The 14,946-nt window shown below is 46.4% G+C and overlaps 1 protein-coding gene across 3 annotated transcripts in view; it reads right to left on the reverse strand.

The window, feature by feature from the left end:
- GRIA1 (glutamate ionotropic receptor AMPA type subunit 1) overlaps positions 1–14,946 on the reverse strand; it is a 124,772-nt gene that overhangs the window by 49,401 nt on the left and 60,425 nt on the right. For all 3 annotated transcript variants that reach the window (XR_009743995.1, XM_061456848.1, XM_061456849.1), the window contains exon 5: positions 11,492–11,545. Coding sequence is in view for 2 of the 3 variants with exons in the window: in XM_061456848.1 (XP_061312832.1) it covers positions 11,492–11,545 (54 nt within the window). In the remaining variant the exon portion in view is untranslated. The remainder of the gene's footprint in view (positions 1–11,491; positions 11,546–14,946) is intronic.

Genomic DNA, 14,946 nt, shown 5'->3' on the forward strand with positions numbered 1-14,946 from the left:
TAAGCATCAACTGCTTTGGGAAAGCAATGGAATAGAAATTCTTTCCTTTGCCATCCAATCAAACACAGCAAGAAGTGAGCAGCGCTGGAACGATGTACTCCATGGGATCTCTGTGGTCCCACAGAGTGGTCAATTGATTTTGAACCCATTTCAAGAACTTGCCAGTAAATAATGGCAAAAACTGGCTTTGCAGCCACGTCTGGAGCACTGTGGGATGTTCAGGGAAATGAGCTGAGCCCCTGGAATTTGACGGTATGTGACTTTCTTCAGGCTCTTTAGACCTCAGCCATCTGGGATATATCTGTTGGACATGCAGGTATCCAGCTTTACCTCCCTACACAGCACTGCCAGTACCCTAGGGCGGAAAAGGAGCAAATAAGGAACACATGCTCCAGCCCAAGCACTGAGCCCAGAGGCAACTCGGAGCTCTACATGGCCCCAGATCATCACTGTGCATAGGTACTCCAGGAGAGACAACACTTCTGCAGGCACAGGTCTTTGGGGACCATCAGAACCAGGCTGGAAGGGACATCACGTCAGTCAGCCCACCCCCTGCCCTTCAGCAGCATTAGCTGTCCCTTCCATTTAAATTCATTTTGCAAAATCATTTCAGCAAAACAGGGAACACAACCTCCTGTCTGGTGTGTGCCTGGAAAAAGCCTGGCTTTCTCTGAATGCCTTCAAGTTAGAAGGGTAACAATAAACCATGGAAATCTGGACCCATCCGTGCCGAGATAGCCTCCCTCCTACCCCTGCTCTGATTCACAGCATCTGCAACATACAGTTCAAGAACAGCCAGGCTCAGTTCAAAGGAGGGAACTTGCTCTTTAGCCCATACCAGGGACTTTTCTCTCTGCATTAATAAGCCTCACAAAGCAATTACATGCAGAAGTTCTGCTGCTACTAAATCATATGGGTGGCTGTTACAGGCCTTCGTGCCTTCAAATAGAAAACAGAGCAGTACTGGGAAGGGTTTTTTTCTCATTGTGCTTTCCTCGCTGCATCTGCTCTTTATGCTGTTCTCAAACTGAAAACAGTTTTCAGCCAAAGGTTGTTTTACTGCCCCGTTCTATGCCTTGGTTGCTGGGAGAGGTGTCAGCAAGTCACACATTTATATTCCTCTCTACTGCTTGTGGGCTCAGTCATCAAAGGAAATGCATAATGCAGGAAGACTGATGACTTGGAATGGGCCTCATGAATCCATCTTGATTAACTGGTCCAAGCAGGATCTGTCTTGAAAAGAAAATCCCCCAGAAATGATCCAGTTTCCTTATTTATACCCTAGAAACCATGAGGAGCCAAGACATGGAGTGGGGAGTGCAGATGTGGGTCAGACAGTGTAGAGAAAGCCTCTTTCCTTCTTGAAAGACTCTCCTCAAATCTGCCAGCACCATCTTTCCTTTCACCCTCGTATTTCACTGCCTTACTGTCCTAAACGTCCTCTCCACACACTGATGTCATTGCTCCTTCTGGGACATCATCCCAGCCCACAGCAATGCCAGAGACAGCAGCAGCCTCACCTCTGTACCCAGACATTGACAGGCAGGCAGACACTGCCCCACACGTCCAAATTCTCTAAATATTTCAGTAAATAGGTGTTAATTGCTGGCACTTTCCCTGCAGTATAATTGTGCCTTTGAAGCTGCAGTAACAGGCAGGAAGGGCTGAGCTCTGGGCAGGCTGTAGCTCATTGTCATAAACCTCCCTGCAGCACAACTTAAATTCTCCATGCCTTTGTTCCAAGTTTTGGCTTTCCCTGAGGGAAAGGACATGAGGCTCCTTGGAGACTGCCACATTGCTGAGAAACTGCTATTTCGTCTCCTCCCTGGCCTTCTGAGCCCTCCGGATCTCCCCCAGATACTGGTAAAGTTCATCACTGAGTGAGGACAGAGAAAATACCCCTTTCTCCTGAATTGCCTTCAGAAGGCTTGTTGATTGAACCTAAACCAGTCCTCTGGGTTCCTAAAACCCAGGAATGCATGTCAGGTTTCTTTAGTTCCTTTCTATCTGGGATGGAGAGACCAGAGCCTATGTTTTTTTCTTTTTTTCTCTTTTTGTTTGTAAGTCACACACTGAAATATTCCTTTTTAAGCAAAAAGCATGTAAGCAATTCACCCTGAGCTTGGGTGGGTGCCACAGAAACCTGTGGCAGCACTGGGAAACTAGGCCAGCTCTCTTTAGCTGCATCCATGTATGGCTTGCAATGCCAGACTGCTGCTCCTAGCAGACTTTATGATTGTAAGAAACATTGCAAAGCAAACAATTGCTTCTGAATGGCTGTAGATCAGCTGAGTGAATGCAAAGTGGCTCCTGTCATTCCAAGGTATGCCAGTGGCTTTCTGCAGGGAGCAAGAAGTTGAGTGTTTCCAGACGGAGCATCCCTAATATACCAAATTATCTTCAAGCTTGACTTCCCTAGTGAAGCGTCATTCCTCACTCCCATCACTTTGTATTAATAACGAGGGTACGTCAAAAAAGAGCCCATCTGCTCAAGTCTCGTTCCAGCAAGCCTTCCAACAGGAGAGGCCTTCTTCTCTTCTGCACAATTATTAATGTGTCAGATCTTGTTGTGGCAGCAGAACATGTGAGTCCTCACTGTAACATAAAAGTAAATGAAGAAGAAAGGGAAAAGAAAGATGGGAGGAGGGGGAACTATCAGACAGGGTCCTAAGCCTGCAGACTGAGGAGTTTATTTTGTCATGGTCTATCGATGCAAAGCAAACCAAATGAGGTGAGAATCCAGGCTTCAAAGACGTGGGGCAGGAAACAACCAGTAACTCTTTTTTTGGTACAGCTGTACAGATTTTCTTTGTGATATTATTTGCATCAGCCCTATCCTACTGCTGTAGCACATTCTGGTTATAAACGATCACACACATCTTGCTGAAAAGCTCAGTCCTGGCACAGGGACAGATGCTCTTGTTGGATGTTTGCTTTAGAGAACTTTCAGAGCAGAAACTGATTTAAAGGTTTGGGAAATGTGCTGTGTAGTGACAGACGCCAGGACTTCAATCAAAGACATGATTAAGGGATAACCTGATCACAGTTTGCAAGGACCAAAACGTTAGGAATGGAATATTTGGTCTATCAAACAGAAGCATAAATCAGATGGAGGAAGCCAAAACAAGGCAAGTTTTGAATAGAAAAAAGCACCGATGAAGTCACCATGAGGAAGATACTACAGATTTACACATCACCCTTTGCCAGTTGAGCTGGGGTAATGGATTAGGAGACTGCAAAAGGCTGAGGAAACCTGTTAGTTTAACACCCTCTTGCTGAGATTTAAGCAAACACAATTTTCCTTCCAACGGCTGTAATAAAATCTGTCAGTTGTTCACCTGATGTTCACTGATTTTTTTAAAGCCACAGTAAGTCACTCATGCTTTTGAGCCTTCATTAGCTCCTGCAAAAATCCTTCCAAGGTTGCAGTTCATATTCCCCCACGTGGGAAACTTTTTTATCAAAACCAGATGATTTTCTTTTACATGAGACACTCTAATTCAAGCAGAAATTAATTCAGGGCACTGCTGTGTCTTCTACTACTGGTTATTCAGATGAGATAATGTTATAAGGGTTTCTTGTGCTTGATAATTTTTGAATCAGCACAGAAAAACCATTTGGAAGTGAAATTCAAACCTCAGAAATTTCACTGATACATTATATCATCTTCCTCTGCCTGGAAAACCAAGTTTTCTCATGAGCCTACTTGCACCAAGCTCTCAGAAAGAGGAAAGGTCTAGCTGGAGTAATTTTAGAAACCTAAAAATAACCTAAGGCATCTATTTCCAACATAAGAATATCAGTTTTGCAAGATGAGGCATCTTGAGATGTTACCATGATGAGAAGCCAATGCTGTACACATCCTTTTGAAACTCCCACAGAACAGTTTCCAATCAGCTAGTGATGCAAACCCGATCATTGCTGACCTTGTTTGTACCTTCAGTCAGCAATACTTCGGGGGCAGGAGACAGTGTTAAGAGCTGAGGGTGATTAAAACACACATGGCAGCTTTCAAGATGATGGGAGACTGAGAACAGCAACATTTTAGCTCCAGGCAAGCTGAATCAGGAGCCTGGGACAAGGAGCAGAGCCATTGACCCACGGCCAGTGCAATACATCACATTTATGCTGTTTCTTGTACTAAGCTCGTACCCAGCATGGGCAGAGCAGACTGTCCCCACACAGCCACAGCAGGATGTACATGTCCTGCATTGCTTTAGGGGAGCTGCTCTCTGCCTGTGCTGGGAGAACTTTGCTCCCCAGGGATGTGAACATCCTTTTTGACAGCCAGTTTGGGAGGGTGCTCCTTCTTCACTGTCTGTGTCAGCTCAGGTCACTGCATCTCAGCCCTGTTGGTTCACAAACTCCCTCTTCCATTTGCAGGAGGCAAGGAGGAAATCAAAGAGGCCCATTCAAATCACAGGTGAACTGAACCAAACCAGCATGTATTTTCTGACTCCTGCACAAGCCACTCTGCTAGCAAAGCTGCTGGGCTGGTAACCTCTAAAGCTAAGACAACTGCTTGCAAAGTGAAACATCCTCCATGGTCTAACTAGGCACTGACACGTGCTGATGTAAAATGGCACAGGAAAATACGTTTACCTCTGCTAACCAACAATGTTTTTATCTTTACTTTTCCCTGCTACCCCTCGCATCAGCAACCTCATACACTTATCTATTCAACTTCAAACAAGAGTATTTGCTAAAAGAACAACCTGGACTAAGGTGCTAGGAAGGAAAAAAGGCTGAAACATTGTATGTGGCAGCTGTCTTTCGTACTGTTCTGTTAAAGACAGGTCACACCAATGTCACTTATTTTAAGACAAAGATTTTTCTCTGCCCAAGAGAACTGATGTTTTCCACTATTGCCAGTAGCCAATCTACATCCCTGTCATAGAACAAACAGATGCATGAAGCCGAGGTTATGGGGAAAAAGCCTGTAACATCAAAAGAAAGGAATCCCAGAAGTCTCTAAGCTGGGTCCTCTGATGGTATTGACTGTATTTTTTATTTGTGGTTGCTAGATGCTCTCAAAGGCTGAGAACAAAGCTTAGAAAAATGAGATTCACAAGACCAAACACTTCTTAAAGTTGCCAAACCTCTTTGAGTTCCAAAAAGAAAGAGACAGATGGTGAGAGATGTGATCACAACCCCCTAGTGCTGGTACACTTCACAAGCATCCAGGCTGGCAACTGGTAAAAGAGAGCTCAGGTAACTCTTGTGACTGCTGGTCGAGGATCAGGTTTTTATGAGTTTGCAAAAGCCACAGACAGCACCAAATTTGCCTCAAGGAGGGGCAAGAATGCTCACAGGCACCTTTCCCCTGCAGTGATATTGCAGACAGACCTTCATGGGACAAGCAGGGTTGAGCAAACAAAGCAGGTTGTGTCCTTAACAGGCATAACAGATTCAGAGAAGGATGTCTGCCCGTGGCCTAAGGTGCAGAACGGTTTCATTTTGTTTGTGAACACAGAAATATTATTGTCTCACCTTGGCAACAGCAATTTCACTGAAAAAGAAAGCTGTTCCTGCTAGGAAACACCAGCTTTCATTTGCTGCTACTTGTCAAATTCTGCTTGGTGCTTTACTACTGCTCACCCGACAGCAACTGCTGGGCGAACAAGCAGTGATTAATGCAAGCCAGTTCCCCTTTGTTCATGAATTCTCTGTGACCAGAGAGGGAATTCCTCTATGTTCAAAATGCCTCCATGGATGATTTTTATAGGCCTAATTCAGCCTGTGCATTGCCTTGCGGCCTCATTGATGTAACATCAGTTTGGAGCTGCTATAACTGGTCAGTAGTGTCCCACTGCTTGTTTTGGGGCTGAGTATAGCTCTGAACAAGCATATAGCCAAAAATAACAATTTCAGTGGGTTATCCGTAAGTTTTTCCCAACATTTGGTTCCAATGTGTCATTTCCATAATCGGGAAAGTTACTAAGAAATTAAAGCTGTGTTGCAAAAGGCAGGTATTTGAAAATTCATCCCCTTGCTCTAGTTAGCGTGGGCAACTTGGAGGCTATGAACCAGCTGAGGACTCACTTAACTTGTGAAAACAGAGCATGTCTCAGCCAGGCCTGGGAGCCTTATCTTCATATAGGATGAGAGTCCTAAAATCAGTACTCCATCAGCCAGCACATGGGACAAAAGAATAACTTGGATTAAAATAATTTGGAAATGAAATGTTCAGGCACTTGCAGTTTTTAGTTCTTAATTTATTGGCTCCAGAACAAGCCACTTCCACAAAAAAAAGGCTGGTTTTTAGGCATACGGGTGTGCACATGAGGGTATGTGTGTGTGGGTGGGCAATGCACACCCTGTCATCTTAGGACTTGTCTACAAGGGAAAATGTAGGGTGTTTAAGGTCTATCCACTATGCATATGAGTCAGTCGGAATAAATTACAGCATGTTACACCCTCTGAGGGCTCTAATCCAGCAGTGAGATGTCCTTAGAAGAGGGTAAAACCTACTGTGAACTCTTGGATCAGAGCATCCATGCTAAGGTTTAACCCTGCCAGACGCTGACTTCCCGCATTCTGCCAATCCCCTATAACATCCCTGGATGTTCCTGCATAGGAAGGCTTGCCATCCTTCCTCACTGCCATATGTTCTCAGGAACATGGGATCTTCAGGGTCTTTTTGCCATTCTTCTTGCTGAGCAGTGTAGTGAGTAGCTCTCATTTGGGTGCAGCACATCACAGAAACTGATCTGGTTTCTGGTATCTGAACCTACTCATGTGCAGACAGAATGACAAAGCTTGTTCTGCCCTGGAAAGAGCCTTCTTGACCTTGGGGTGTGCAATTCCCGTTTTCCAGTGCTGTCTGGTTACCCCCTACTCTTTTTTCTTTTTCATTAATACATCTCTGCAGCTTGGCTCTTGCATAATTCTAGGTTTTAAGGAAAAGAAAAGAAAGAAAAGAGGAAAGACCAAAGAAAGAGCTTGAATTCCCTTCACTCTTCTTCTTCTCCCCCCATATCTAAACTCCTTGAAAAGCACATCTAGTACCAGGGGATTCTGTTGTCTCTCCAGACCCGGTGTCCACAGAGCTGTAGCTGGGGAGTAGAATCTCCCTGCAGAGGGTCTAGGGAAATGGAAAGCCTTTGGGTCTGAGTTAAATATTTATAAGCCATGTTGGCTGAGTATACAGCCTCTTCGAGCCAGCTCTGTGTCCTGGGTTCAGCAGTAGCAGTCATGTTTCTCCTCCTTGGTAGCTGGTGCAGTGCAGTGTTTTGACTTTCGGCTCGGGAACAGAGCTGATAGAGATGTTTTGGTTTGGCCAAGGACTTTGTGAGCCTCACGCTCTGCCAGGGGGGGAGGGCAAGCCAGGAGGAAGCAGAGACAGGACACCTGACCCAAACTGACCAAAGAGGTATTCCATACCACAGCACGTCATGCCCAGGATGTAACTGGGAGTTAGCCGGAAGGGCTGGGAGACTGCAGGGTTGGAGGAGGTATCGGTCGGAGCTTGGTCGGGCTTGGGGGGCGAGTTATCGGTCAGCGGGTGGTGAGGTGTTGTATTCTGTTCCCTTGTTATTTCCTTTATCATTATTATCATTGGTGGTAGCAGTAGTGATTTGTGTTATACCTTAGTTACTAAACTGTTCTTATCTCAACCCATGGGAGTTGCATTCTTTTGATTCTCCTCTCCGTCCCTCCGAGAGCAGGGGGAGGGCAAGAAAGGGGGGGAAGTGAGCGAACGAATTACCTGACTGGGTTTAAACCACGACAGTTCTTTTTGGCGCCCAACGTGGGGCACGAAGGGTTGAGATAACGACAGATCTGACTGGATTAATAGTCACTCATCACAATGCTGATTTATTGGGTATCAGAGTTGTTCTTGTTGATCTCACAGCTTCAGACCGTTGTAACTTACGTAGAGCCGGTATTTGCTGTGATAGTGTTTATCAAGTGTGGGGCCTGGGCTAAGGTTCTTGTCTCACTGTGCGTTATGGCAATGGCTTGTAATACGGGTGGCCTCCAGCAGCAGGGCGGGACGGACGTGGCCGTGGACTTGTACCTGGCCGTCCGGCTGCTCTTCACCGTCCTGGCCCTCACCCTACTCTCCATCTTCGTGAGGCTGCGGGGAACTGAGGGGGAGCGGCCCCGGGAGCCGGCGGCTGCTGAAGCGGCCCGGGAGAGCGGCCCCGGGGACCAAGCGGCGGCGGGAGCGGGGCCGGAGGCCGCCAGGGGACGGCTGCCGGTGGAGGAGGCCGGGGCGGTCGAGGAGCAGAAGGAAGCGGCTGCCGAGCAGCAGGATAAGGCGGCGGAGGAGCCGAGCCCCGCGGCAGAGCCGAGCCCCGCGGAGGAGCCGAGCCCCGCGGCCGAGCCGAGCCCCGCGGCAGAGCCGAGCCCCGCGGAGGAGCCGAGCCCCGCGGCCGAGCCGAGCCCCGCGACGGCCGAGAGCATTCCCAGGCAGCCACCCGCCGAGCCCCAGGAGGATGCCGGAGACCACGCAGCATTTCCCAGCAAGGCAGAGGAGGAAGAGCTGGACTCAGGAAAAGAGAAGCCGGTGGTGGGAGAGCCGGCAAGCACAGCAGCTACACCAGCCCCAGTGACAAGCACAGCAGCATCGTTTGAGAGTTCTGAAGGCTCTGAATGGCCTTTGGGTATCCTTGGGACCTGCCTGCTGATTGTGATGGGGATCAGCATGTTGGCACACACACAGGCTGTGTTCTACCCACAACCATTTTGTCTGATCTCAAAAGTTAAGCAGAGTCAGGTTTGGGTCTTGTCTGGGGTTAGACAACAGTATAGGGGGACCAAGAGATTTTCCCCAAGGCTGGAGAGTCATGAGTGGCAGGGTGTGTGGGACAGTATGGGCAAGTATCTAGTCCACTGGGCCCCTCCAGTGCTTTGGAAGCGTCGGAGATGGAAGGCAGCTGTATGGAGTCCCCAGCAACAAGCTGCAGAAACTGCTTAAGGGGACAGTGAATTATTTTAAGCCTGGTGGGCCCATGGCACTTCACGCCACCAGAGCAGAGATGCAACACAGAGATGGACTCATGATCGAGGGGTGGACTTAACAATGGACACTATTGCCCAGGTTATTCACGAGTGTGAACACTGCACACAGTCTCTCCTGCTCTGGAAGACTGTTACAAGAGATGGAGCCTGACATGGACCAGATGGACGCAGCAGCTTTATAGGGACTGGTCCATGCACTAAGATAAGAGTGCACCGAGATAAGAGTGATGGTATATTGAAAATGTGGGATCTGAGCATGACATGAATGGTATGGAATAAGGGGTGGATAATGTCCTGGGTTCAGCAGTAGCAGTCATGTTTCTCCTCCTTGGTAGCTGGTGCAGTGCAGTGTTTTGACTTTCGGCTCGGGAACAGAGCTGATAGAGATGTTTTGGTTTGGCCAAGGACTTTGTGAGCCTCACGCTCTGCCAGGGGGGGAGGGCAAGCCAGGAGGAAGCAGAGACAGGACACCTGACCCAAACTGACCAAAGAGGTATTCCATACCACAGCACGTCATGCCCAGGATGTAACTGGGAGTTAGCCGGAAGGGCTGGGAGACTGCAGGGTTGGAGGAGGTATCGGTCGGAGCTTGGTCGGGCTTGGGGGGCGAGTTATCGGTCAGCGGGTGGTGAGGTGTTGTATTCTGTTCCCTTGTTATTTCCTTTATCATTATTATCATTGGTGGTAGCAGTAGTGATTTGTGTTATACCTTAGTTACTAAACTGTTCTTATCTCAACCCATGGGAGTTGCATTCTTTTGATTCTCCTCTCCGTCCCTCCGAGAGCAGGGGGAGGGCAAGAAAGGGGGGGAAGTGAGCGAACGAATTACCTGACTGGGTTTAAACCACGACACTCTGTCATCTCAGCACTTGTGCAAAGGCTAAGAAAACAAATTAAAGATAGGGAAAGGGTACTTCTTGAGGCTGAAAGCAGGGGAGTATGGCATTATAAGACAGAGGGAAACGTCCTTTGAAAATCCTGCACCTAAGGATTAGACCACCTCATGCCTTTAGTGCATTAATCTTTCTGAAACCATACAGAAAGGTGATTTGACTCTCATTTAGCCTTCCATATGGGTAGACATGGAAGCGCAGATACACACACTCCAGCTACTCCAAATAGCTTCCCTGCTTAACTTTAATGAAGGGACTTTTCATAAAGATCTGAGGACCGGGACCTGGGTTACAGCAAATTATCATTTTTTAAAAATTAGCAGCTGAAGTTATTGGCTGCTCTACAATTTCCATGTCTCCCCCTGCACAACGTAATATTTTTAACTTTGTAATTACATGGTAGGCACCCAGCGCAGAAGTGCCGGGTCAGTATCAGGGCATTGCAGGGTAATTATGTGGCCATTTTTGTCTTGTAAATTACAGAGTTATCTTGGGATTGAGAGAAGGAGAACGGCAGCAACTGCTTGACTAATTGGTAGTTTAAAGTTTACCCAGTGCTGCCTTGAAGATGCAGCTGTGGGAAGGAAGAATAGCTCTGGACCCTGCATGCATGGCTCACCCTGCTGCTGACACCAGCCCATCATCCACTGCGCATCCCCCTGGATGGATGGACACATCTAGGGAACACATTCTGTTCTGCTGTGAAAAACCTCCAACTGCCATATGGATTGAGGATATTCCTCTCTCTCTTACCTCTTCCCAAACCTCCATAGGCAGAAAAATTCTCCACCCTCCTAGGAAAGAACAGCAAATTGCTCCAGAAAGATGCCCTGCCACTGCCTACTACCTCTGTCCTCGGGCAGCTCCTCCTTGCTCTCCTTTCTCTCCCTGGGATAGTCCTTTCCTTACAGAAATCTTTACATTGAGTTCATTCCTTGGAGCCATAACAGTCAGATTTGGTTTAGCACCAAGCTGGAAAATAAGTACTTTATTTTTACTGGAAGGTCAGAGGGATCTTAATGCATCATCAACAAGTCTGCCCTTAGTGGTGCTTTGAGGCTGTGAAACACGGGGGATGCATACTGAAAACTAGTTAGAAAAAGCAAGTTGTTACTAATAGTTAACAGCTTCTTGCTGGCATGACTGAAACAAGCTAGCAGGCAATGCCAGGACTTCATGTTGGAGAAGTCCATGGATGACTGTCTCCCGTAGGAGGGATCCAAGCTGGAACAGTGGGAAGAAGTGTGAGGAGTCCTACCCTGAGGAGGAAGGAGTGGCAGAGACGTGTGATGAATTGACCACAACCCCCATTCCCTGTTACCCCACCACTGTCAGGTGATTTTAAGATTTGGTTTTATTTCTCCTTATCCTACTCTGATTTGATTGGTAATAAATTAAGCTGATTCCCCCAAGCAGAGAGTGTTTTGCCCATGACAGTAACTAGTGAGTGATCTCTCCCTGTCCTTATCTCAGCCCAAGAGCCTTTTGTTATATTTTCCCTCCCTTGCCCAGTTGAGGATGGAACTGATAAGACCCTGATGTCTAGTCAGGGTCAACCCATTACAAACCCCCAAGGATCTTGGAGATACCTGAGACAGCAAAAAACCAAAACACCAACGAGGGCAACTCACCAGATTTGCCAGAATGTAGTGGTACCCATTCCCATTCTTTTCAAGCTGGATAATCTGCAAGATGAAAACCAAAGATATTTAGCTATTTAACAAAGAACAACCTAAGAAGAAGAGCTTTCTTCTGCCCTTCCTCCCGTCTTTCTTCCCCGATGAGACTGTTCAGTTGCGGACAGGAAGACATAGTAAAAGAAAAGTGTACAGTCTTGTTAAAAGAAGTACAAGGCTTTCACAAACAATATTTAACCATCAAGTCTGAAATTAGACAGGACAATATCACCAAGTGGATCCCACATGCAGGGAAGAATGAACTACCCGAACAAACCTGCCTCCTATGGACTCGGGGCAGGGGGGGTGTAGGAAACAGTGGTGCCTATTTTATTTTAAAGGTTAACCAAGATTTATATGCAGACAGTAAAGGAACAAAGTGGGGAGCTGGGATCCATTTGTTCTGTGAATGGAGCTGAAACATCAAGCAAGACTGGAGAGCACATTGTCCTAGCTAGAGTCACTGCTGCAGACACCTACCTGAGCGAGATGTCAGGAGGTTTAGACTATTGGACAATCTTTCTCCTTTAATGCATTGGGATTGCTTTAAACCACATCTCCAGAACAAAGCTGCTTGGGCAAGACACAGAGGATTCCCTTTGCATGTTCATTGAGATTATTTATATCTTCATATTCATGGTGTCCCAATATATGCTCTTTGCCACTTATTCCTTTCTCCCTGATGCCTGCAGAGTTAGGTTTTTATTCTCTTTTATCAACACAATTGCTTACAGATCTGTAACATTTGAAAGCTTCGATCTTAGCTGGAAAGGTTTCACCTGTCTAGGTAGAAAGGCATCTCCTGTAGCAGGCTTGCCTGTGATTATGGAGACAGTCCTCGATGAGATGGTCTCTAATTGTCTTTTTCTTCCTTGATTTAAAAAAATACTGAAAACAGTACAGCTAAAAATTACATTATTCTTGCTGACTCCATGTTTCCAGTGAAATTCCTCTGCATTGATTTCCAGCAGCACTGTTCAATACTTACCAGGTTATTAGAGCCAGACACCACCTGCCTTTGAGCCAATCCACATAGAGAAAGATGTCAGTAAAAACCAACCTAGCCCATACCAACATGAACTTGTAAAAGAACCTGTAAAAACAAGAATTGCCAGTTTCTGGGAGAATTGTGCTGTTTCCACAAGGTTTCTTTGCTGGCAACACTATCGCTTATTTCCATTATTGTACAAATTGATTCTGAATTACTGCCCATGTTGCCAGGCTGTAGTGAGGTCAGAAAGATCCTCACAGCCAGAATGATAATAGTAAGACTTCTGTGTTGAGTTTGACCAGAGATCTGTCTATCCAGGTCTTCTCTCTGATACCAGGGTGTCTGAGAAGTGTCAGACAAGGGCATGTGCAGACTGATCCTCCCCATGGGACAGCACTCCCAGATTATAGTGAGCAGCCATTTAAGGATTTCCAAATGGATTATAAACGAGCTGACACTTGCTCTGTGAAAGCGGTTTATCTGCCTTAGCCTTTCTCTGATGAAGTGCTCTTGCATGCACATTAAAACTCATCTGGTTTCCAGCATTAACGTAGAGGCAGCAATTAACTCTGATGAAAGCTTCGTTTAGTAGCAGTTCTTTACTCAACCAATGTCAGCTCCACCAGCTTCACTGCCCAGTGGCTCTCCACACAGGATCCTTTAGTATGGCTTCTGCTGAGCAGGTTGGGACTCTCAGCAAAAAATCTCTGTATACTTAAGGCTATAAAGGTATGCATTCTTACTAAGGGTAGTTTTCTGAGTATCTTCCATTGACAGATCTGAGCAGGAAAACCAGACCCAACTTGTCCCCTTCCGTTTATTACCTAAGACCGTCCTTTGCAGAAAGTCCCAGACCCTGTGAGAGGAAGCAGCATCTCCAGGGCAATGGGGAGTCTAAGATTTACGATCAGATTCGCCATTTCTCCAGTGTCAACAATATTGACACTGGCTCCTTCTGCCCAAACTCTCCCTTTGTTATTTTATTAGGTGTCAGAGTCCATGAAGCAGAGAGGGCTGCAGCCTAGCTTTCCCTGAGATGTTAATCTTGCAGCCCATCCATCCACCTGAATTATGAGGCTTGCTTCCTGTGTTTTACACAGTTATTTGTGATCTTAATTTATTTTAAAATGCTTGCTCAGTCCTAATGTGTCTGGACAGCAGTAGCAAGCTGAGGTTATAATAGCATTTATCACTTAGCCTGAACGTGGTGAGAGGCTGTGCTAGGCTGCATGCTGATAGCTCACTTGGGCCACCTAGGTTTCATTACCCACTTCTTAATGGGCCAGTTTGACATCTATTAGAGAGAAATCCTCTCAGAGTGAAACACTGGCAAAGGAGAAATTCCAGTTATTCATTTTAATGAGAGACAAGGAAGAAACAATACAGGGCTCTGACGGAATACAACCCACCACATACTTATCCCATTAAGTTACACAGTGCAGCCCTGCGGATATCCTGCCATGAACCAAGGCCTGGCTCATAAATGACAGTTACCTCAGCAAAGATAATTCGTGCCGTTGAGACATGACACAGAGAAATCTCTGAGAAAGAAATCAGGTCATTTTCCCATGTATCATTAACATATTGAACACCGGCTCCTTTACAGCTACTGTCTCCAGAACATGAGGACTGCCTTTTTGGAGTCAGTGGTGGTTGTTTGTGTTATGTGTACAGAGTGGGGAGAAGAAACTAAAAGTGTGTGCAAGCACCAGTGTGTACATGTAGGCAATGATGCTAAACAGCCAACCCCAGCTCTTCTGTTCACTGGGGAGCACAAATCCACAGCCACCGAAAAGACAGAGACAAGCTTGTCAGGGAGGAAGATAAATGCATTAAAATGTCCCTGAGAGGCTGAGGCAGCTCTTTGAACAACTCAGGCACTCAAAGAGACAGGGCCAACAGAGCAGTGACATCCACACAGAGGTTGCTGGTGCGGTGAGCTGAGACCTGCCGCCATCCCCAGCGTGAGTCCCGGCTGAATTTCTTGTGATAGCAAGCCCAGAATTGCCTTTGACTCCCTCCGGTCATCTGCATGTTGTGACAGACCTGGCATCCCCTGTTAACAGTGGGATAACTACTTCTGCTTTCAGAAATCCCTGTGGACTCAGAACAAGAAGGCAAACGAGGATGGAAATGGACTACACGGTCTGAAAAAGTTATTCACAGCCCTATTCCTAACAGGAGTGTTACCAGTTAGGCACAGATGACTGTTGGAATTGCTCTGTCTTTTATTAGGAAAACACAACACTGTTCCTTTTTTCCTTTGGAATGGGTGTTTTTTACATCAATGCAGATCAAAGAATCACAAGATCTGGATTTTTAGTGTTCTTGCAAATAGCTTTACTTATATCTAATCTTAACTCTTAGAATAATTTGGGTTGGAATGGACCTCAACTTCTTGCTCCAGTTATGTGAAGAA

This window comes from Pezoporus flaviventris, unplaced genomic scaffold (assembly GCF_033815535.1).
Source record: "Pezoporus flaviventris isolate CSIRO_AGI_PZ_B2104156 unplaced genomic scaffold, CSIRO_AGI_Pfla_v1 ptg000023l, whole genome shotgun sequence".
NCBI classification, from domain to species: Eukaryota; Metazoa; Chordata; class Aves; order Psittaciformes; family Psittacidae; genus Pezoporus; species Pezoporus flaviventris.